We start from the raw sequence: 15,130 nt of genomic DNA on the forward strand, positions 1-15,130 counted from the left end.
ACCTTGCGGGGCCACCGAGGCGCGCTCCGCCCGTGGAACACCCCACCCTAACGCCTTCCGTTAGTGACTGCGGGCTGCGCCTCGCCCCGTCCTTACGCAGTCGGATCGCGCTGTGCCTTTGTGAACCTCAGCATTCGGTGCTGGTTATTTTAGACTGTCCCTCAAATTAGTCCAGCTCATGTCTGAGTTCTCGCCAGGCCTCGCCCATGGCTCGTTATCTTCCCGGCTCTGCATCCTCTGTACAGCTCGGCAAAATACGTTCCGTTCTCAGCAAACGGTAGCACAGACTGCACGACCGCACTGCACCGGCCGGGAGCCAAGAGCCTCCCCCGCGGGTGCCCCAGCGCATCCTTGATGGCGGCCTTCACTAAGCGCCCCCTCAGCACGGTCAGCCAGCAGTTCTGCACTCGCCTCACCTGGCTGCAGTCTATCTTCCCAGCTTGCTTAACGCTATGGACTGATGTCAAAGCTTGATCAGAGTCAGGCTCTGAGCAGTTTACTGCCTCCCTGCTCTCCCAAGGCCTGCAGTGTTGTCACAGGAGAAAATCAGATGGGCTGGATGGGGCTCCTTGCTGACAAACGCAGGTCATTTGCGTCCTCGCTATCTTTGCGGTGCTTAGAGAACGTCTGATTATTCATCCAAAATCCATCGCTTCCCTCTCTCTTTCCCCATCTACTTTAGTCCTGGCTTAACTCAGGGGCTTTTCTGTCTGTCTGGCGAGGGACCGCGCGTCTCGAAGGGCTCCAGAGGCCGGGCCGCAGCCCCCGGAGGAACGAGCCGTCCGCACCTGCAGTGGAGGCGCAGGGGCAGAGGCCTTCGTTCCGGACGTCGAGGCTGCAGCTGGTCCCCTCTCCCTGCCACCCCGGGGCCGCACCTGGCTCCCGGCTCCCGGCTCCCGGCTCCCGGCCGGGCCCCCCGCGGCCGCGGGACTCGCCGCAGCGCGGCGGGGGCGCTGCCCGGCAGCGCCGAGGCGGCGGCGGGCGCTGCCCGGCAGCCCCGGGGGTCGCGCCGGGGGCGGAAAGCCCCGCGGGCCGCGCCGGGGTTTCCCCGCCGCCTCCGGGTGACGCACGGCGCCCGCCGGGGGCGGCCGCGAAGGGCCGGGGGCGGCCGCTAAGGGCCGGCGCCCGCCGCCCCGCGCGCACTCCCGCCGCGCGCCGACCCCATGCGAGCGGCAGCGGCAGCGGCAGCGGGCGGCGCGCTCCCGCCGCTGCTGGCGCTGCTGGCGCTGCTGCGCCCGGGGCCGGCGGCCGCCGCGCCGTGCGCCGCCGCCTGCCCGGCGGGTGAGGGCCGGGGGGCGCGGGCCGGGGGGCGCGGGCCGGGGGCGCGGCGGCCCCGCGGCAGCCACCGTGTGTCTCCGCCCGCAGGTACCTTCGTGCTGAGCGCGGGCTGCGGGCGCGGCGCGGGCTGCCGGCAGTGCCCGCCCGACACCTTCTCCAGCGCCGCGGGACAGAGCGGCTGTAACCTCTGCCGCAAGTGCGAAGGTACCGGCACCCCCTCCGGGCGGCGGCGGTGGCGGGGTGACCCCCCTCCGGGCAGTGGTGGTGGTGGTGGTGACGGGGTGACCCCCCTCCGGGCAGTGGTGGTGGCGGGGTGACCCCCCTCCGGGCAGTGGTGGTGGTGGTGGTGACCCCCCTTCGGGCGGTGGTGGTGACGGGGTGACTCCCCTTCGGGCAGTGGTGGTGGCAGGGTGACCCCCCTCCAGGCAGTGGTGGTGGTGGTGGTGACCCCCCTTCGGGCGGTGGTGGTGGCGGGGTGACCCCCCTCCGGGCAGTGGTGGTGGTGGTGGTGGTGACCCCCCTTCGGGCGGTGGTGGTGACGGGGTGACTCCCCTTCGGGCAGTGGTGGTGGCAGGGTGACCCCCCTCCAGGCAGTGGTGGTGGCGGGGTGACCCCCCCCCCCTCCAGGCAGCAGCGACGGGGTGACCTGTCTCCGGGCGGTGGGGCGTCTCCCTCCGGGCCGTGGCGGCGTGGGACCTGCATCCGGGCCTGCGGGAGGCACGGAGAGTTACTCTTTACAAATGCTTCTGTTACCCGACCTGGGATAAAATAATTTGTATTAATTTGTCATTTCATTGAACCTCCCTCTAAACCAACGGTTTAATTTTTGTCGGTGGGTTGAGCAAAGGCCTTGGGCCTCTGCTGCCCCGTGCTTTAGGTTTGAATGTGTATATAACGTGGGAGTTGTTTCCACCTTTCAGGAAGATTCAGATATTTAAGAGAGTGTTCACCAAAAAGTGATGCCGAATGCACGTGCAGGGATGGGTATCACTGCAGCGGAGACGGCTGCTCCCGCTGCCACAGGAACTGCGGCGTGGGCGAGGAGTACACAGGGAGCGGTAAGGTCACCCTTCCATCAGCTTAGGCCGCCTGCATCCACTGCACCGCACACACCACCGCCTCTCGCCCGGTGCAGAAAGGGGAGCCGTAAGGACCTCACAGGATAAAAACTGCCAGCCCCGCTAAACAGTTTGCATACTACGTGGAGCAAGCACAGGCAGACACGCTCACCAAAATCTGAGCCCTACGGAGGCTCAAATCACCCCTTTACCTGGCAGCTGCCTCGTGGCTGCCACGTGGGAAACAGAGCTGGGAACACGGGAGTTAAACGCGAGTTGCAGCAGCTTGTGCTAAAACTGCTCGGTGGCCAAGTACTGTACTAGCCCATAGCTTCTGCAGATAGACACAGGGAAAGACTCACCTTGTGTACTCGGAGCAGCTTGTAAAATATTAATTGATGACAAGTATTTATAAATGTGGATCATAGTTATTGTACAAGCAGGAAATAACGTTTCACGTGTTTTTTTAAATGCTCACCTTATGCAAATAGTGAATACCTGTCCTTGTCTGTTGAAGGTTGCCAAGCTTGCCGCTTTGGAACTTTTAATGATCAACCCAATGGCTCCTGTAAAAACTGGACAAAGTAAGTAATCAAAAAATAAATGATATTGCTATTGAACTTGACTGAATTAATTTCCATTATTTTGTTTGTTTGTTTTTACTTTAAATATTTTTCAGATGCTCTGCAACTCAGGTCCTGGAGCCTGGAACTACAGCAAAAGATGTGGTTTGCAGACACACTTCAGATAGTCCTGCTTTAGCCACTACTCTAGCTACCACTTCTCCTGCCTTTCCATTTTCTGTCACTGTGCCAGGTGAGTCATCACATAATATTGTTTAATTACAGCTAAAGAACTACGACTTTCTTTAAGACATACTATAGCTCACAGACATATGTAAACCAAGAGTACCTTCTTATATCCATTTCCAGTATTGCAAACTAATACAGTAGCAGACATGTTGAGATGGCAACAAAGAAGTCAGCTAACTCAGCTGCAGTAGGATTTTGCTCTGTAACACTTAAAGAGAATGCTGTTTGCTTCCTAGGGAAGAACCTCCAGATGGACATCATCAGAATCTCTCTTGCTGTAACTGGGCTGTTGTGCATACTGTTTCTGCTACCTTTGTGCATATGCTTCAGCATCTGGCAGAAAAAGAAACTACATGCTGTCTTCAAGAAAAGTAAGATAGATACACTCTTCAATTGAACTTTTCTTTTTGAAACTAAACAGAAATTGGGAATCCAGGTTTAAGTGCCTTTAAAAGATAGCTGCAGATAGCTTGAATTTTTTCTTTGGAAGTCAGATACAGCAACTGAAAGAAATGTAAAGTTTTGGAATTTTTATTACAGTCAACTCTCAATTATCTGTGGCTGTTTTATCAATGTTGCAGGTTAACTCTGACCACATCCATACAGGCAAAAAAGTTCAGCTGAGCCTTGCTGATCCGGTTAGGATTCAGTTTTGTTTATTACTTCCAAGTGCCACCCCTGGCACGTGTGGCAATAGCGCTTTCCAGTTCTGTCTGCTCAGAAATAGCACCTACGGCCCGGAGCCTCGGCACCCTGAGGCCAGCTAACGCACAGCACCACCCGTACCGCCTTTTGTTGTGTTCTGGGGGTGCCTTTGCACTTTACTGCCGGCAACGGAGGGAATATCAAACCAGGACACGTTGCTACAGAGACGCAGAGCCAGGGTGAATCTAGCACTGCGCTCTGCAAGCTAACGAGCCCTCTGGGGAAGCTCTGGAGTTCAGCAGAGATGAGGCAAATCGCGCGTTTTATCGGCTCCGGTTTGGCGCCACCTAAAGGCACTTCTGTATTGACAGTGAACTCTGCAGCGCCTGCATTACCTAAGTTTCCCCATCATTTGTAGAATTCCAGTTAACATTACCCTGCATAATGGGAAGCAACCGTAATTATAAGTTAGACTACTAGGAGAATTTGCTTACAGCTTCCTAAGGGTTCCAAAGCAGCACTTCCCCCCAGTCCTTTGCAGCCGACACTGCAATATGAAATTACACGGGAGACTACTGTCCCCAGGAAGCAGCGTTCTGAGATTTATTGTTGGGGCTGGCCACCCAACCTATTTACTGTGGTGTAAACTGGGGCTGAACGTTTGTCAGCTACCCTCGGAGTAGTTCCACATGTGTGAACAGATCAAATGCTGAGCATTCATAGCCTTCCCTCAAATAACTTATAGCATCATCTGTGAATCTCTATGGATACTCTTCCCTCACCCTTCCTAACAAGTACCACCATTTCTGCACTTGTCACTTGAGTGCACGTGGATGTAGGGTCCTTAGGAAGGCATGATCGAAGAAGTTTGTTTTGTACTTTTTTCATTTTGATTTTGAACTCCCCAAACAAATGCAGTGGAATTATAGACATAACACGCTAAGATATCTAATTCCAGGGCTTTAATGACTATTCATTGGGTTTGTTTAATTTTTATTTACCTAAAATAAGTATTCTATTATTTTAGAATACAGCCTTAGATAATCTTTTAATGAAACAGAAGAATGGTGAAAGGATGTAAAAGTGCATCAGGTCTCCTCAATTCTTTTCCCATGGGAAGAGGATACAGTCCTCGCTTTTCCTGGAAGTGTATCCTTGACACAATTTGTCATGTGTCAGTCCTTTCCAATGTCATTATAACATTGATTTTCCTCCAGATGGCATTTATATCTTCTCTACAGACTAGAAAAAACAAACTAGGATAAGTGAAAACTCAAAATATGAAATCCCAACAAACCGAATACTTTTTTCATTTCTCCATTCCTCGGCTTTTTAATTGCGTCCCTCATTGGTATTTTGAATATTACAGAAGTAATGTGCTTTGTATATCGTTCATTTGTTTGATTATGTACCCTTCGGTACATACTCGAGTACAGAGTTGTTAGTGAAAGCAGCTTAATTTTCTTAATTATCTGAAAGCAAAACATTTTAGCCACAGAATCTTAAGACTTCTCTTATAAAAAGTGTCTGAATAAGCATGTACCTGTTCTTCTATAGCACACAATTAAATCTTACCTGGTATTTTATTAAAAACCTGGTAATATAAAGTCATCCTTTGAACAGGCAACTAGGAAAAAAAAAATCAGGGTTTTTTTTTTTCTTTCCTAGGGATAAAGGCTTGATCCTCTAACACGATTCTGATTTTAGGGGAAAATAGCATTACTCCAAAAATCTAACAATTCCATGTTGTTCACTCTTCCTTTCATCCCTGTGGCAAACAAAGCCCTAGCAGCCCCTGGTGCATTGGGGAAAACAAAGTATGATTAAATTAATGTATCAGAAATATCTTTGTAGAGGAAAAAGTTAAGATCAAATTATTGAATCGTTAAGAAGATTTTTGCCTGATGATGTCCTGCAGTTGTGACTGAGGAAGGGTGAAATAAGATGGCAGGATAACTAAAACAGAATGTGAATATATGCTTTTTTTCATTAGTGCATACCACACTTGAACAGTCAATTCAGGAAGATGACGCCTGCAGCTGCCGCTTTCCTGAGGAAGAACAAGGTGAATATCAGGACTGTGGCAAATCCACGGAATTCAGAGATCCTTTAGTGAATTAGGAATTACACTGCCTAGGTCAGCCAAATTGTTGTCGTCTTTGAGTACACAAAACAAGAACCTGCTTACATAATAGAGAGAGTATCGGAATCTGTGAGTTTCAGAGTGCTAAGCAGCCCAGCCAGTAAGGAGGAAGTGGATCTTTTTTATTTCTTAAAAACAAACAAAAAGCAAATCCACCAAATTAAATCAACCAGCCAACCTACAAAAAAAACTACCACCCCCTACTAGTTTGTTGACTTTCTTCCCCTCCTACGAATAGTATTTCTAAGATATCATACTTGATGTACAGACTTACGCATGTACATCACTTAAAAGTAGTAATAGAAGGGAAGTATTGCTTTCTGGTCCCTCTTATAAATGATGTCTGGGCCATAATTTACATGCAGTCTGAAAGCAAGTCTTTAAGAGATTAGTAGCACGTAGCAGAGCCACACGTGACGCTGATGGTCTGCGTATTGCGGTTACCAACCACTCTCTTGAATTTGAAACCTGCAGCTCCTCTTCAAGCGTGGCTGAAACACAAGTGTTGGGTTGCTGTACAAATACAGATAGATCCCATTTCAAACTTTCAGATCCTATCAGCCCTGGAGGCAGATACTTGACCTGACCTGCACACAGCTTCTTCCTAGTTAGAAGAGAGGAAGATGTAAAAACCTAGAGCTGCAAAAAAATTGATAATAGCTTGCATCTGCTGTTGTATTACACGGATTGGCTTAAGAGAGGCAGTGGAAACACTGAGAAAAGCTGTGGTTGACTTGATCTTAGAAATAGATGTTACAATGCAGCTGGACTGCAACATCTTGAAGCCTACATCATTCCACTTTGATCTTTTAAATGATGTAAATATATTATGTACGTTGCAGATGTGGTAAATGTAGAATGTGATACATTTCTGTTACTATTTTTGTAACTCTGAGGTTGGAAAGATTTTAACATCAGACAGTGTATCTGTCTTTTTGATCAATTGCTGTTACCTTGGTCTTAAAAGAGAAAAAAGAAAATGCATGTTTGAGTCATGGCATTGGCAATAATACTCCTAACCTTTTACAAAACCAAATAAATATCTTATTTCTTCAGTAAATGTTATTTGAAAATAGAATGAAAAGCCATGAACATGTCACGTAAAGGGTAATTTTTCCCTGTGACTTAAACTTAGAAGAATGCTGTTGTGCTAGAAGAATGACAGGCTGTCTTTGCACTCAACAGAAAATTAAGTTAGAAGAAGATTATTTTCACCAAACCACACTTACTCATTTTGATAAAATCGTATATAAGTGGTTACGAACCAGCATGTGAGAAAATAAATGTAGTACTGAAGCCTGAACTGTAAAGTTAAGTATATTTAAATAAAATATATTTTTTCAATCCCTCCCCCCAAGTCTCCTCGCTTCTCTATTGGTACTTTCAACCATAAGAAATATGTGACTATTAAGTCAAGTTCACAAGCTTAAAGACATGGGCAGGGCATATGAAAAGCCACCAATGTATTTATAAATTAAAATGTGACCCTTGCAGCAGTGGAGGAAGTCTTAGAAGAAGACAGAATAGTTCTGCTGTGATTAGTTTCTAATCCACACACAAGACAAGCAAATTAGTGTACGCATTCTGTAAGAACTCAGAACACCTGGTGTTTTCTCCTTGGAAAGAGAGATACTAGTTGGAATTTCATGTTTTGCTAGTGGAACCCTTATTTTCCTCTTCTGTATCTGTGTTGGAAGTAAATCTACTTACTGAACAATGAGGTGCTCATTACAACACTTTTTCCGGACTTAGCTTGATTCTGCTGCTTTATACTGAAGCTTCAGAAGTGATATGAAATTCCCATGAATCAAAACAAAGCCTGTGGGGGAAAAAAAAATCCAAAATCAGTGCAAACTAATTTCAGAGAATGAGGAACACCACTGTTTCAAGGAACAGTCATTCCTGGAAAGAAAATAATACACTCTGAATAAAACATCAGGAGCAGTCTTCCTTTAAACCAAAGGACTATGTGGAGAATTCTGCCTGTGATTTCTGTCATAAGAGAATGAAGAAGCCTAAATTAATGATAAAACAGATTCTGTTGCTACAAGAATCTGCCAACTGTATGCAAATATTACATTTTACAATGTATGTCTTTCAGCCACTGAAGCAGGGTAAAACACTTGTTAAATTTATACTCCTATGAAATAGTTCAATTATATCTACAGTCTAGACACATATTTATAAATAAGAACCAAGAAGCCCTGAGAAGACTGAAAAATAAGTTATTTTCAAAAGTAAAATAAATCACGGTACAAATGCAAAGGGAAGATTGGGGCACTTTCCAGAAGGAATGCAGTGCTTACTTGCCCCCAGAATGACAGCAGTGCTATGTTTTATGTGGCAATCATCAAACTGAATAAATACAGGTGAATTAAATTGTTTTGTCACTAAGCACTGGTGCAGGTCTTTTCAGAACAGAAGCAACACTGTGGATACTAAGATGGCTGGAGCATTTAGTAGTTTTCAGATTTATAGAATGGTTAAATTCTGTGAATTAAGGATTTTTATAGAGATTTTAAATTATAGCCATAGCACTTATTTGAACATGATTTGTCATTGTGATCCTGTATGCCTTCACTGTGATCACACAGGATAAATGTATTAGAAGCTTGTTTCCATTCTAAATCCCACTGAAAAGTACTGAAGAGCTTGCTTAAATCCTCCTTTTCATTATGCATGTAACAGTGATGTCTGTAACACCACTGGCAGCAGGTTATGGAAATGCAAAGTGCAGACTCATCACTTAAATTTTTTCAGAAGCTGGCAACTACCAAAAAGCCACATATTTGTAACTTCCTTGAATTTTTAAGAAATTGTTCTTTGGTATTCTGAAAAATTTCACTGCAGCTAATAAGACTTCACTCTTCAAATATTGTGAAGATCAGTAGTTATAAGTTGCTAATACACAAATCATAAAAACAGAAATCAGAAAAACAGAAATCTGATCTAATCATTCATGATGCTTTTTTTTTTTTTTTTTTTTTTTGGAGTATTTTGTTCTCTTAAGCTTTTATAAAAAATGTGGTATAGTAAGATTTAGGGATTGTCTTTTAATCTAAAAGAATAAAACATTATTTTCATAAGATTAAAAGAAACGTTGTTGTCAGAATTAATCTTCTACTAGTTTTCCTGAACAGAATTTGTATCCAAATTTGTCTGTTGCTTAACACAGAAGATGAACAGCCTTCCTGTATGCATGCCAAACTCTGTACAATCCTTCATCCACAAAGTAAGGGCGAAGGGAAAGAAACTGTACTATGTAGCTTCGATTGTTGGTAATTAAGGTAGAAGGAGGGAGTAAACCCTGACCATCTGTAACTCAAAACCAAGGCCATGGAGAAGAAATTTATTTTGGTGGTGACAGCAAAACCAGTTAAAATTGTGGGATTCATTATCGCTTACATCCTTGCTTGTTTGCTCCAATTCCTTTTTTCCATCCGAGCTTTTCAGGCTGATGTTTGGTGGAGCAAAGGCAGATTTAATGGAGGTCCCATCTATGCAATCAAAGAGGCCATCAACCGTGATGGGACAGCAGCTGAAAGAAGGGAAAGGCTGAATAACTACAACAGAAGGTAACAAGAGCACTGAGAGGAAGCATGAATCATCGGAGAACTAGACCTGTAGCATCCTCAGTAAAGAACAATTTGTAAGGATGACAGAGCTAACATTTAATCTTTTTATATTTGTCCTCTTCCATTTGCAAAGTTTGTGCCACCCTCTAGAAGTAGTTCTCCTGCTAAGAATCCCATTAAATATAATTAATTACTATAGAATTGAGAATGGCTAGTAATAGTACCTAGGCTGGAGACTGCAGTCATTTTTATCAGAGTCTACCTCTCCTTGTCTTAAACATTAGGCCCAAATCTCCATTTGAATTTTGGGGACACTTCTGCCTGTGAAAGTGCGGAGTATTACATTTTTATACTGTTCCAAATTTGGGGAGGAGAGGGGGGAGGAGGAACCTGTAAAAATTCAGGTTCTCTCTCCAAATATACAAAACAATTCCTGAGCCAAAAGCATTAACAAAAATAGGACAGGTAGTCATTATTTACCTGGCAACCTTGACCTGACACTTAACTTGTGTAGTTCCATTTCATTCACATCCTAAAACTACTACTTACTCATTCTTCAGACCTCTACAAATACTACTTGGAACTCAGCTTTTAAACAGATTCTTTGCAGGGAGTTAAACAGAAGTACTTCTCATACTGAAAGCTCCAGTTTGTTACCTGTCTTTTTTGATAGGTCATGTGCATCCTGGCTTCACAGGTAACTCTTCTTGGAAAAACAGATTCTTTAATACCTGAATAAACTTTTCATGTCACGTAGAAATAACGTAGGTCACTCCTGCTAACCCTTTGAGCTGTAACTCTTCTCTGCTTTCTGTGACTTTCTCTTTTCTCAACAGCCTTTCTCATTTATTATGTAGCAAGCAAAAGGGAACTGGGAATGCCATGATGACTCTCAAGCAGCCCAGGTGGCTGAGGATGAGGTAACAGGCCAGATGCAAGCTTTTCACTTTTCCATTTGTTTTTCTTGGAAGTCAGAGAGTGTTGTTCTAGCCAGACTGTGTGTGGAGGCCTTGGTGATGTCAGGCCAGAATTCTAAAGGCATGGAAAAAGGAGGTATATCCTTGTTAAAGATAAGTTTAAGCAGGGGAGCCTGCTGCCTTTTTATTGCTTCCAGAACCAGTACCATTTCCTGGCACAGTTACTGGTAGCAGTAATTAAAACCTTGGTCATCAGATGTTTTGATTTTATAGTTTCTTGGAAGAGTTGTGTAGGTAAGGAAAAAAAAAAAAAAACACAACGTCTAGGCATGCTTGTGTATTTCTGTGCCCCTTTCATACTTACTTTGTCACTGCAGCAAGTGTATCTTGCCCACTGCGAGTTCCTCAGACATCTTCTGCTTCAAGGTCTCTTCTTCCTTCAGATGCTCCAATTGCATATCTATTCCCTACAAGGAAAAAACAAGGCTCATTGGCTGGTCTAGCATAAGATCTCCCAGAAAACATGTGGATTATGTAGAAAAATCCTTCTGTGTCTAACACTGTGGAATTCTCGTGAAGTTTTCAAACAGAATCAACGCTGTTTAAAGAACGGAGGACACAAGATGCGCTCCTGTATATTGCTCACCCTGAGTGAAGCTATGCACTATTTGAAACACACAACAGCTTATCTTCTCCCAAAATAAAGCTAGTGTGTGGCCTTCTCTGACAGTCATTCTGATACTAACACCAATCCCACAAATTACTGTATAGGAGATGATTCATTCTGAAGAGACTTAATACATAGGAAAAGTTATCTATTCAACAGATAATTTGTACCACACCACTTGCATATTACACAGGTTAAGGCCAGATGCCTTGGCCTGTATAAATGTGAAAAGCTTGCATCTGGCCTGTATAACATACAAAGTCAAAGTAAATCTCACTATTAAAATGATAAAGTCTTATTCTGTCACTCAAGGCTACCTCATTTTCCCTCTCAGCCTTCCCTGCTATAGTGAGGATCCACATACCATTTAATATATCAGAACTATGTATTTTCCTGCTCTCTGCTTTCTTCAGAATCTGTCAAAGGAAGTGCTCCATCCCAATTACCAGCTGCTTTGCGTGTTAGCTGGGTGTCAGGAACACATGTCTGAGCATCCTCCTACCCCTGGAACTGCCATGAAGACAACTATTGGATACTGTCATTGCCCTCACTGTAAATAAGAACTTTTTATATCATCTACAAAGAAAATGGAAATTCCCTCTAACTTCAGTTTGGCGAGAGTTTGTTATGATATCACCTACTATGTTTCCTTTCACCTTCTAGATCCTGGATGCATGCCAGTTAAAGCAACCGATTATTGCTGCAATACTCTGAAGCAAACTGGACTTTATTTTAATGCAAAAAAACCAAACCAAACCAAAAACCAGCTGAACACCTTCTGAAATCAGTGCAAACCTCTGCTGTTTGCCTGTCCTGTTTACATTAAGAAAGTAAACCAGTTTTATTTGATTAAATGAGTGCAAAACCCCATGCAAATACACCTACTTCAATTTAAGGATGATTTATTATAGTTTATCTTAAGCCTGTTAAAGCTACTCTCAATCCACGTAATCTAAACTGAAACAAGACATTTTAAAACTGAAATAAATGTCCAAGATACCCATTTAAGTCAGTCTGAAACCACATTTTAGATTACGTTGCCTCACTTCTCCTCTCTTGTATACAGGCACTTCAGCAGGTTCAGAACAAAGGCTTTTCTGGAGGGGGGGAAAAAAAGAGGAAGGATGGATAGAAAGGTGAAATTGACAATTTGTCTTTAACTATAATGCTACAGAGTAGAGAAATATTTTAATTAAATTTCTTCAATATTCACAGCATTGATATTTTGTTGCTTTCCATTTACAAAAAGTGTAAACCACTTAACCTGAACAGAAGACTACCCTGGCCTGTTAACATACAAAAAAGGCATCATACTACTTTTACTCAGTGTAGTATTATACAATTTTTAAAGTAAGTTTGAAAAAGTACAGTACAATTCTAAAGAAAGTATATATAAGTGTCTATAGCAAAATTTACTTCAGTATTTAAAGGATAACATATTTTTCTTGAATTAGAATGGAAAATACAGTGGCAGAAAAATAAGGGAATAAGTACACCAAAGGAGTGTTGGGAAGAAATACTGTTTACTCCAGAGGAGCTGCAACAGTGCAATTCAGCATCACAGTTGTCTCATCAACTTAAAATCTCATTTAAAAAAGCCAAAGATATTTTTCTAATTTACATCATGGTTATTGTCAGCCTTAAAATGTATCCTTCCGACTTGCTGTGGTAACACATCAATATGCCTATTATCTTACAGAAGTAAAGGTGTAACCAATGAGAACGCTTGATGGTTAACTCAAAACTTACAACTGCTTCAGCCATAATGAGCAGAAGGGAAGCTGATGATCTGTTTAAGCACTGGAGAGTTAAAGAATTTAAAGAAATATGAACAGGTCCTCTACTCAGGAAACCAACAGATATGAAAATAACATATTCCTTTGTCAGTGCATCTCTCTCTAACCATTTCTGCACTCATCACTAGGGTAGCTATGATCCTAATACTCCTGCTCACGTGGAACAACGAGGCTGGAACACGTTACACTTATGTGCTTTTTGAAAGTGATTAAATATACCTCAGGGAATTATGGAAAAGGAAAAGGGCTTGCTGTGCTGTGACAGCACTATCCATCTTGCTTCTTCCGGTAATTCCTAACGACACAGAATGCAAACATTATGCAAAAAATGTTAGTATGGGGGCAGAAATGGTTAGTAAATGAAGGGAATTTTGGAGGCCTCCCTCAGTATTCTATTTCCAGGATGCGTGCTGGCAACAGATTATTTCCTTCTGAGCCTCAGTCCCGCTTGTCTGGTGAAGAATTTTTGAGAAGGGTTACAGCGGAGGTAGGATGGAATGCTACCTACACGCTTTAGGCTTTGTAAGGCAACCGTCTTCCTCAGCCGAAAAGGGCCAAGAATACAGCTGAGTGGATAAAATCAGACAGCCAAACCTCCCCATCACCTCTAGCCCAGGGAAGGAGGACCGACGTAAGGACTAACAGAGGTATGCATGGAATGAGAGCAGGAACATAAAGGCCCACCAGATACACACCCTTTCCTTGTAATACACATTAGAATCCTACACTTCAGAATGTGGAAACTATACACTTTCATACACAGGTGGACATGCCTTATTTTCATATCTATCCTCCAGACTCTGCTCAGAAGTCACAAAGCTGGCATTATCTGTTACTAGCCTTACTTATAAAAACGCATGTGCAAGCAATAAGACGAAGAGGCTAAATACCGTTCTTAGGAATCATCCTATACTGTAAACTGTCTTGAGAATTCTCACAGGAAAAGGGATTTTGCTTCCATTACCTAACTCCAGTGTAGCAAGTAACATTCAGTTTGCCAAATCAGAAGCCAAAGATCCAATACCTGCTTCCTTAATCTTTGTTAGGTCCTACTTTATTTATCATTACTATCCACGGGGACTGATTTCCACTCTAGACAAGATCAGTCAGAAAGTCAGTCAGCCATCATGGAGAAAATCAGTTAGCACTTGTTGTAGCAGGAATTCTTTGATAAACAGGAATCCATCTCTTTAACAGTGAAGGGAAGATTCTGTGTGGCTGGCTGCCAAGAAACACTCATTCATTTACACAATAACCTTGAAAGAACTGCTTTAAGCATCAGGTTGCCTGGTGAGACCTTGGCCAACTTTCCCCTCGTTAAGGATACGAATTTGTCCCAAAATCTGAATCACTGAGCCTGCAGAGATTCCATTTAATTAACAGAAATATTCCAAGTAGTGAAGAATTAAACAGATTACGCACTTGGAAAGTGAGGAACAAAATTAAAGTCAGCCTCTGTGAGACATTCATTTGCTGTCTATGCTAAGTACGATAGATAAATGATAGTGATTATTATGAGGCCTCTTTAATTAATCGGTGGCTCCTGTCCAAGCACTGAGCTTCTATAGAACTGCCTGATATTTGTCCTCTAATATCAATTGTGGGAGAGTTACAAACTATATTACCTTGCAGAAATGAGCCTGACCAGTGATTTGTATGAAAAAAAACTCTCAATTATCTACTTAACACAAAATAACCAACAGACTAAGTTTAAGAGCAGAACAAGAGTGAAAAAGTTCTAGTGTACAGTAGTCACCTGGTTCTGCAGCACCATCAGCTTGATACTTTTCTATTGCAACCTGAATTAAACCTCAGGAAGACCATACTATTGTTTAAAATATATATATATATAATATCTAGTGCTGGTAAAACTATGAAAACATGTATTCAATATAACAACAGTACTTACACAAATGTCCAAAGATATCAAGATATCCTAGCATAGAGAAACTATCTCAAATGTATAGGAACAAAAGGTACATGTGATCCACAATTGCAGAAAAAAGCAGGTTATTGTATAGCACTACAAGCAAAACCACCTGTAATCATTCAATTATGTTTAGTAAGGTCTGTACTGTAATACACACAGACAGAAGAGTACTGTTAAGCCCACATCACATTTGGCTGTTCTTCTGAAGCACCTTCCTACTTAATCATCCACAGTGAATATAAGCTAGCTCATTCATGAGCTTTATTTTGTAGCAAACCACTCATCTCTGATAGAAAACTCCAGCATGAC

General features: G+C 43.2%; 1 protein-coding gene and 1 long non-coding RNA gene across 2 annotated transcripts; one reads left to right on the forward strand and one right to left on the reverse strand.

The window, feature by feature from the left end:
* The first annotated feature begins 1,145 nt into the window (after positions 1-1,145).
* TNFRSF9 (TNF receptor superfamily member 9) lies at positions 1,146-7,296 on the forward strand. The gene is made up of 7 exons (XM_064525392.1): positions 1,146-1,281; positions 1,366-1,482; positions 2,199-2,336; positions 2,854-2,920; positions 3,016-3,152; positions 3,385-3,519; positions 5,787-7,296. The coding sequence occupies exons 1-7, from the start codon at positions 1,164-1,166 to the stop codon at positions 5,912-5,914; spliced, it is 840 nt and encodes a 279-aa protein (XP_064381462.1). The 5' UTR covers positions 1,146-1,163; the 3' UTR covers positions 5,915-7,296.
* Positions 7,297-7,652: 356 nt separating this feature from the next.
* LOC135330715 (uncharacterized) lies at positions 7,653-10,886 on the reverse strand. Its single transcript, XR_010392761.1, has 3 exons — positions 10,793-10,886; positions 9,342-9,474; positions 7,653-7,755 (listed from the first exon to the last, which is right to left on the reverse strand). It is a non-coding gene; the product is annotated as an uncharacterized LOC135330715 (long non-coding RNA).
* Positions 10,887-15,130: the final 4,244 nt, after the last annotated feature.

The sequence above is a fragment of the Dromaius novaehollandiae genome, chromosome 24 (assembly GCF_036370855.1).
Source record: "Dromaius novaehollandiae isolate bDroNov1 chromosome 24, bDroNov1.hap1, whole genome shotgun sequence".
In the NCBI taxonomy this organism is placed as follows: domain Eukaryota; kingdom Metazoa; phylum Chordata; class Aves; order Casuariiformes; family Dromaiidae; genus Dromaius; species Dromaius novaehollandiae.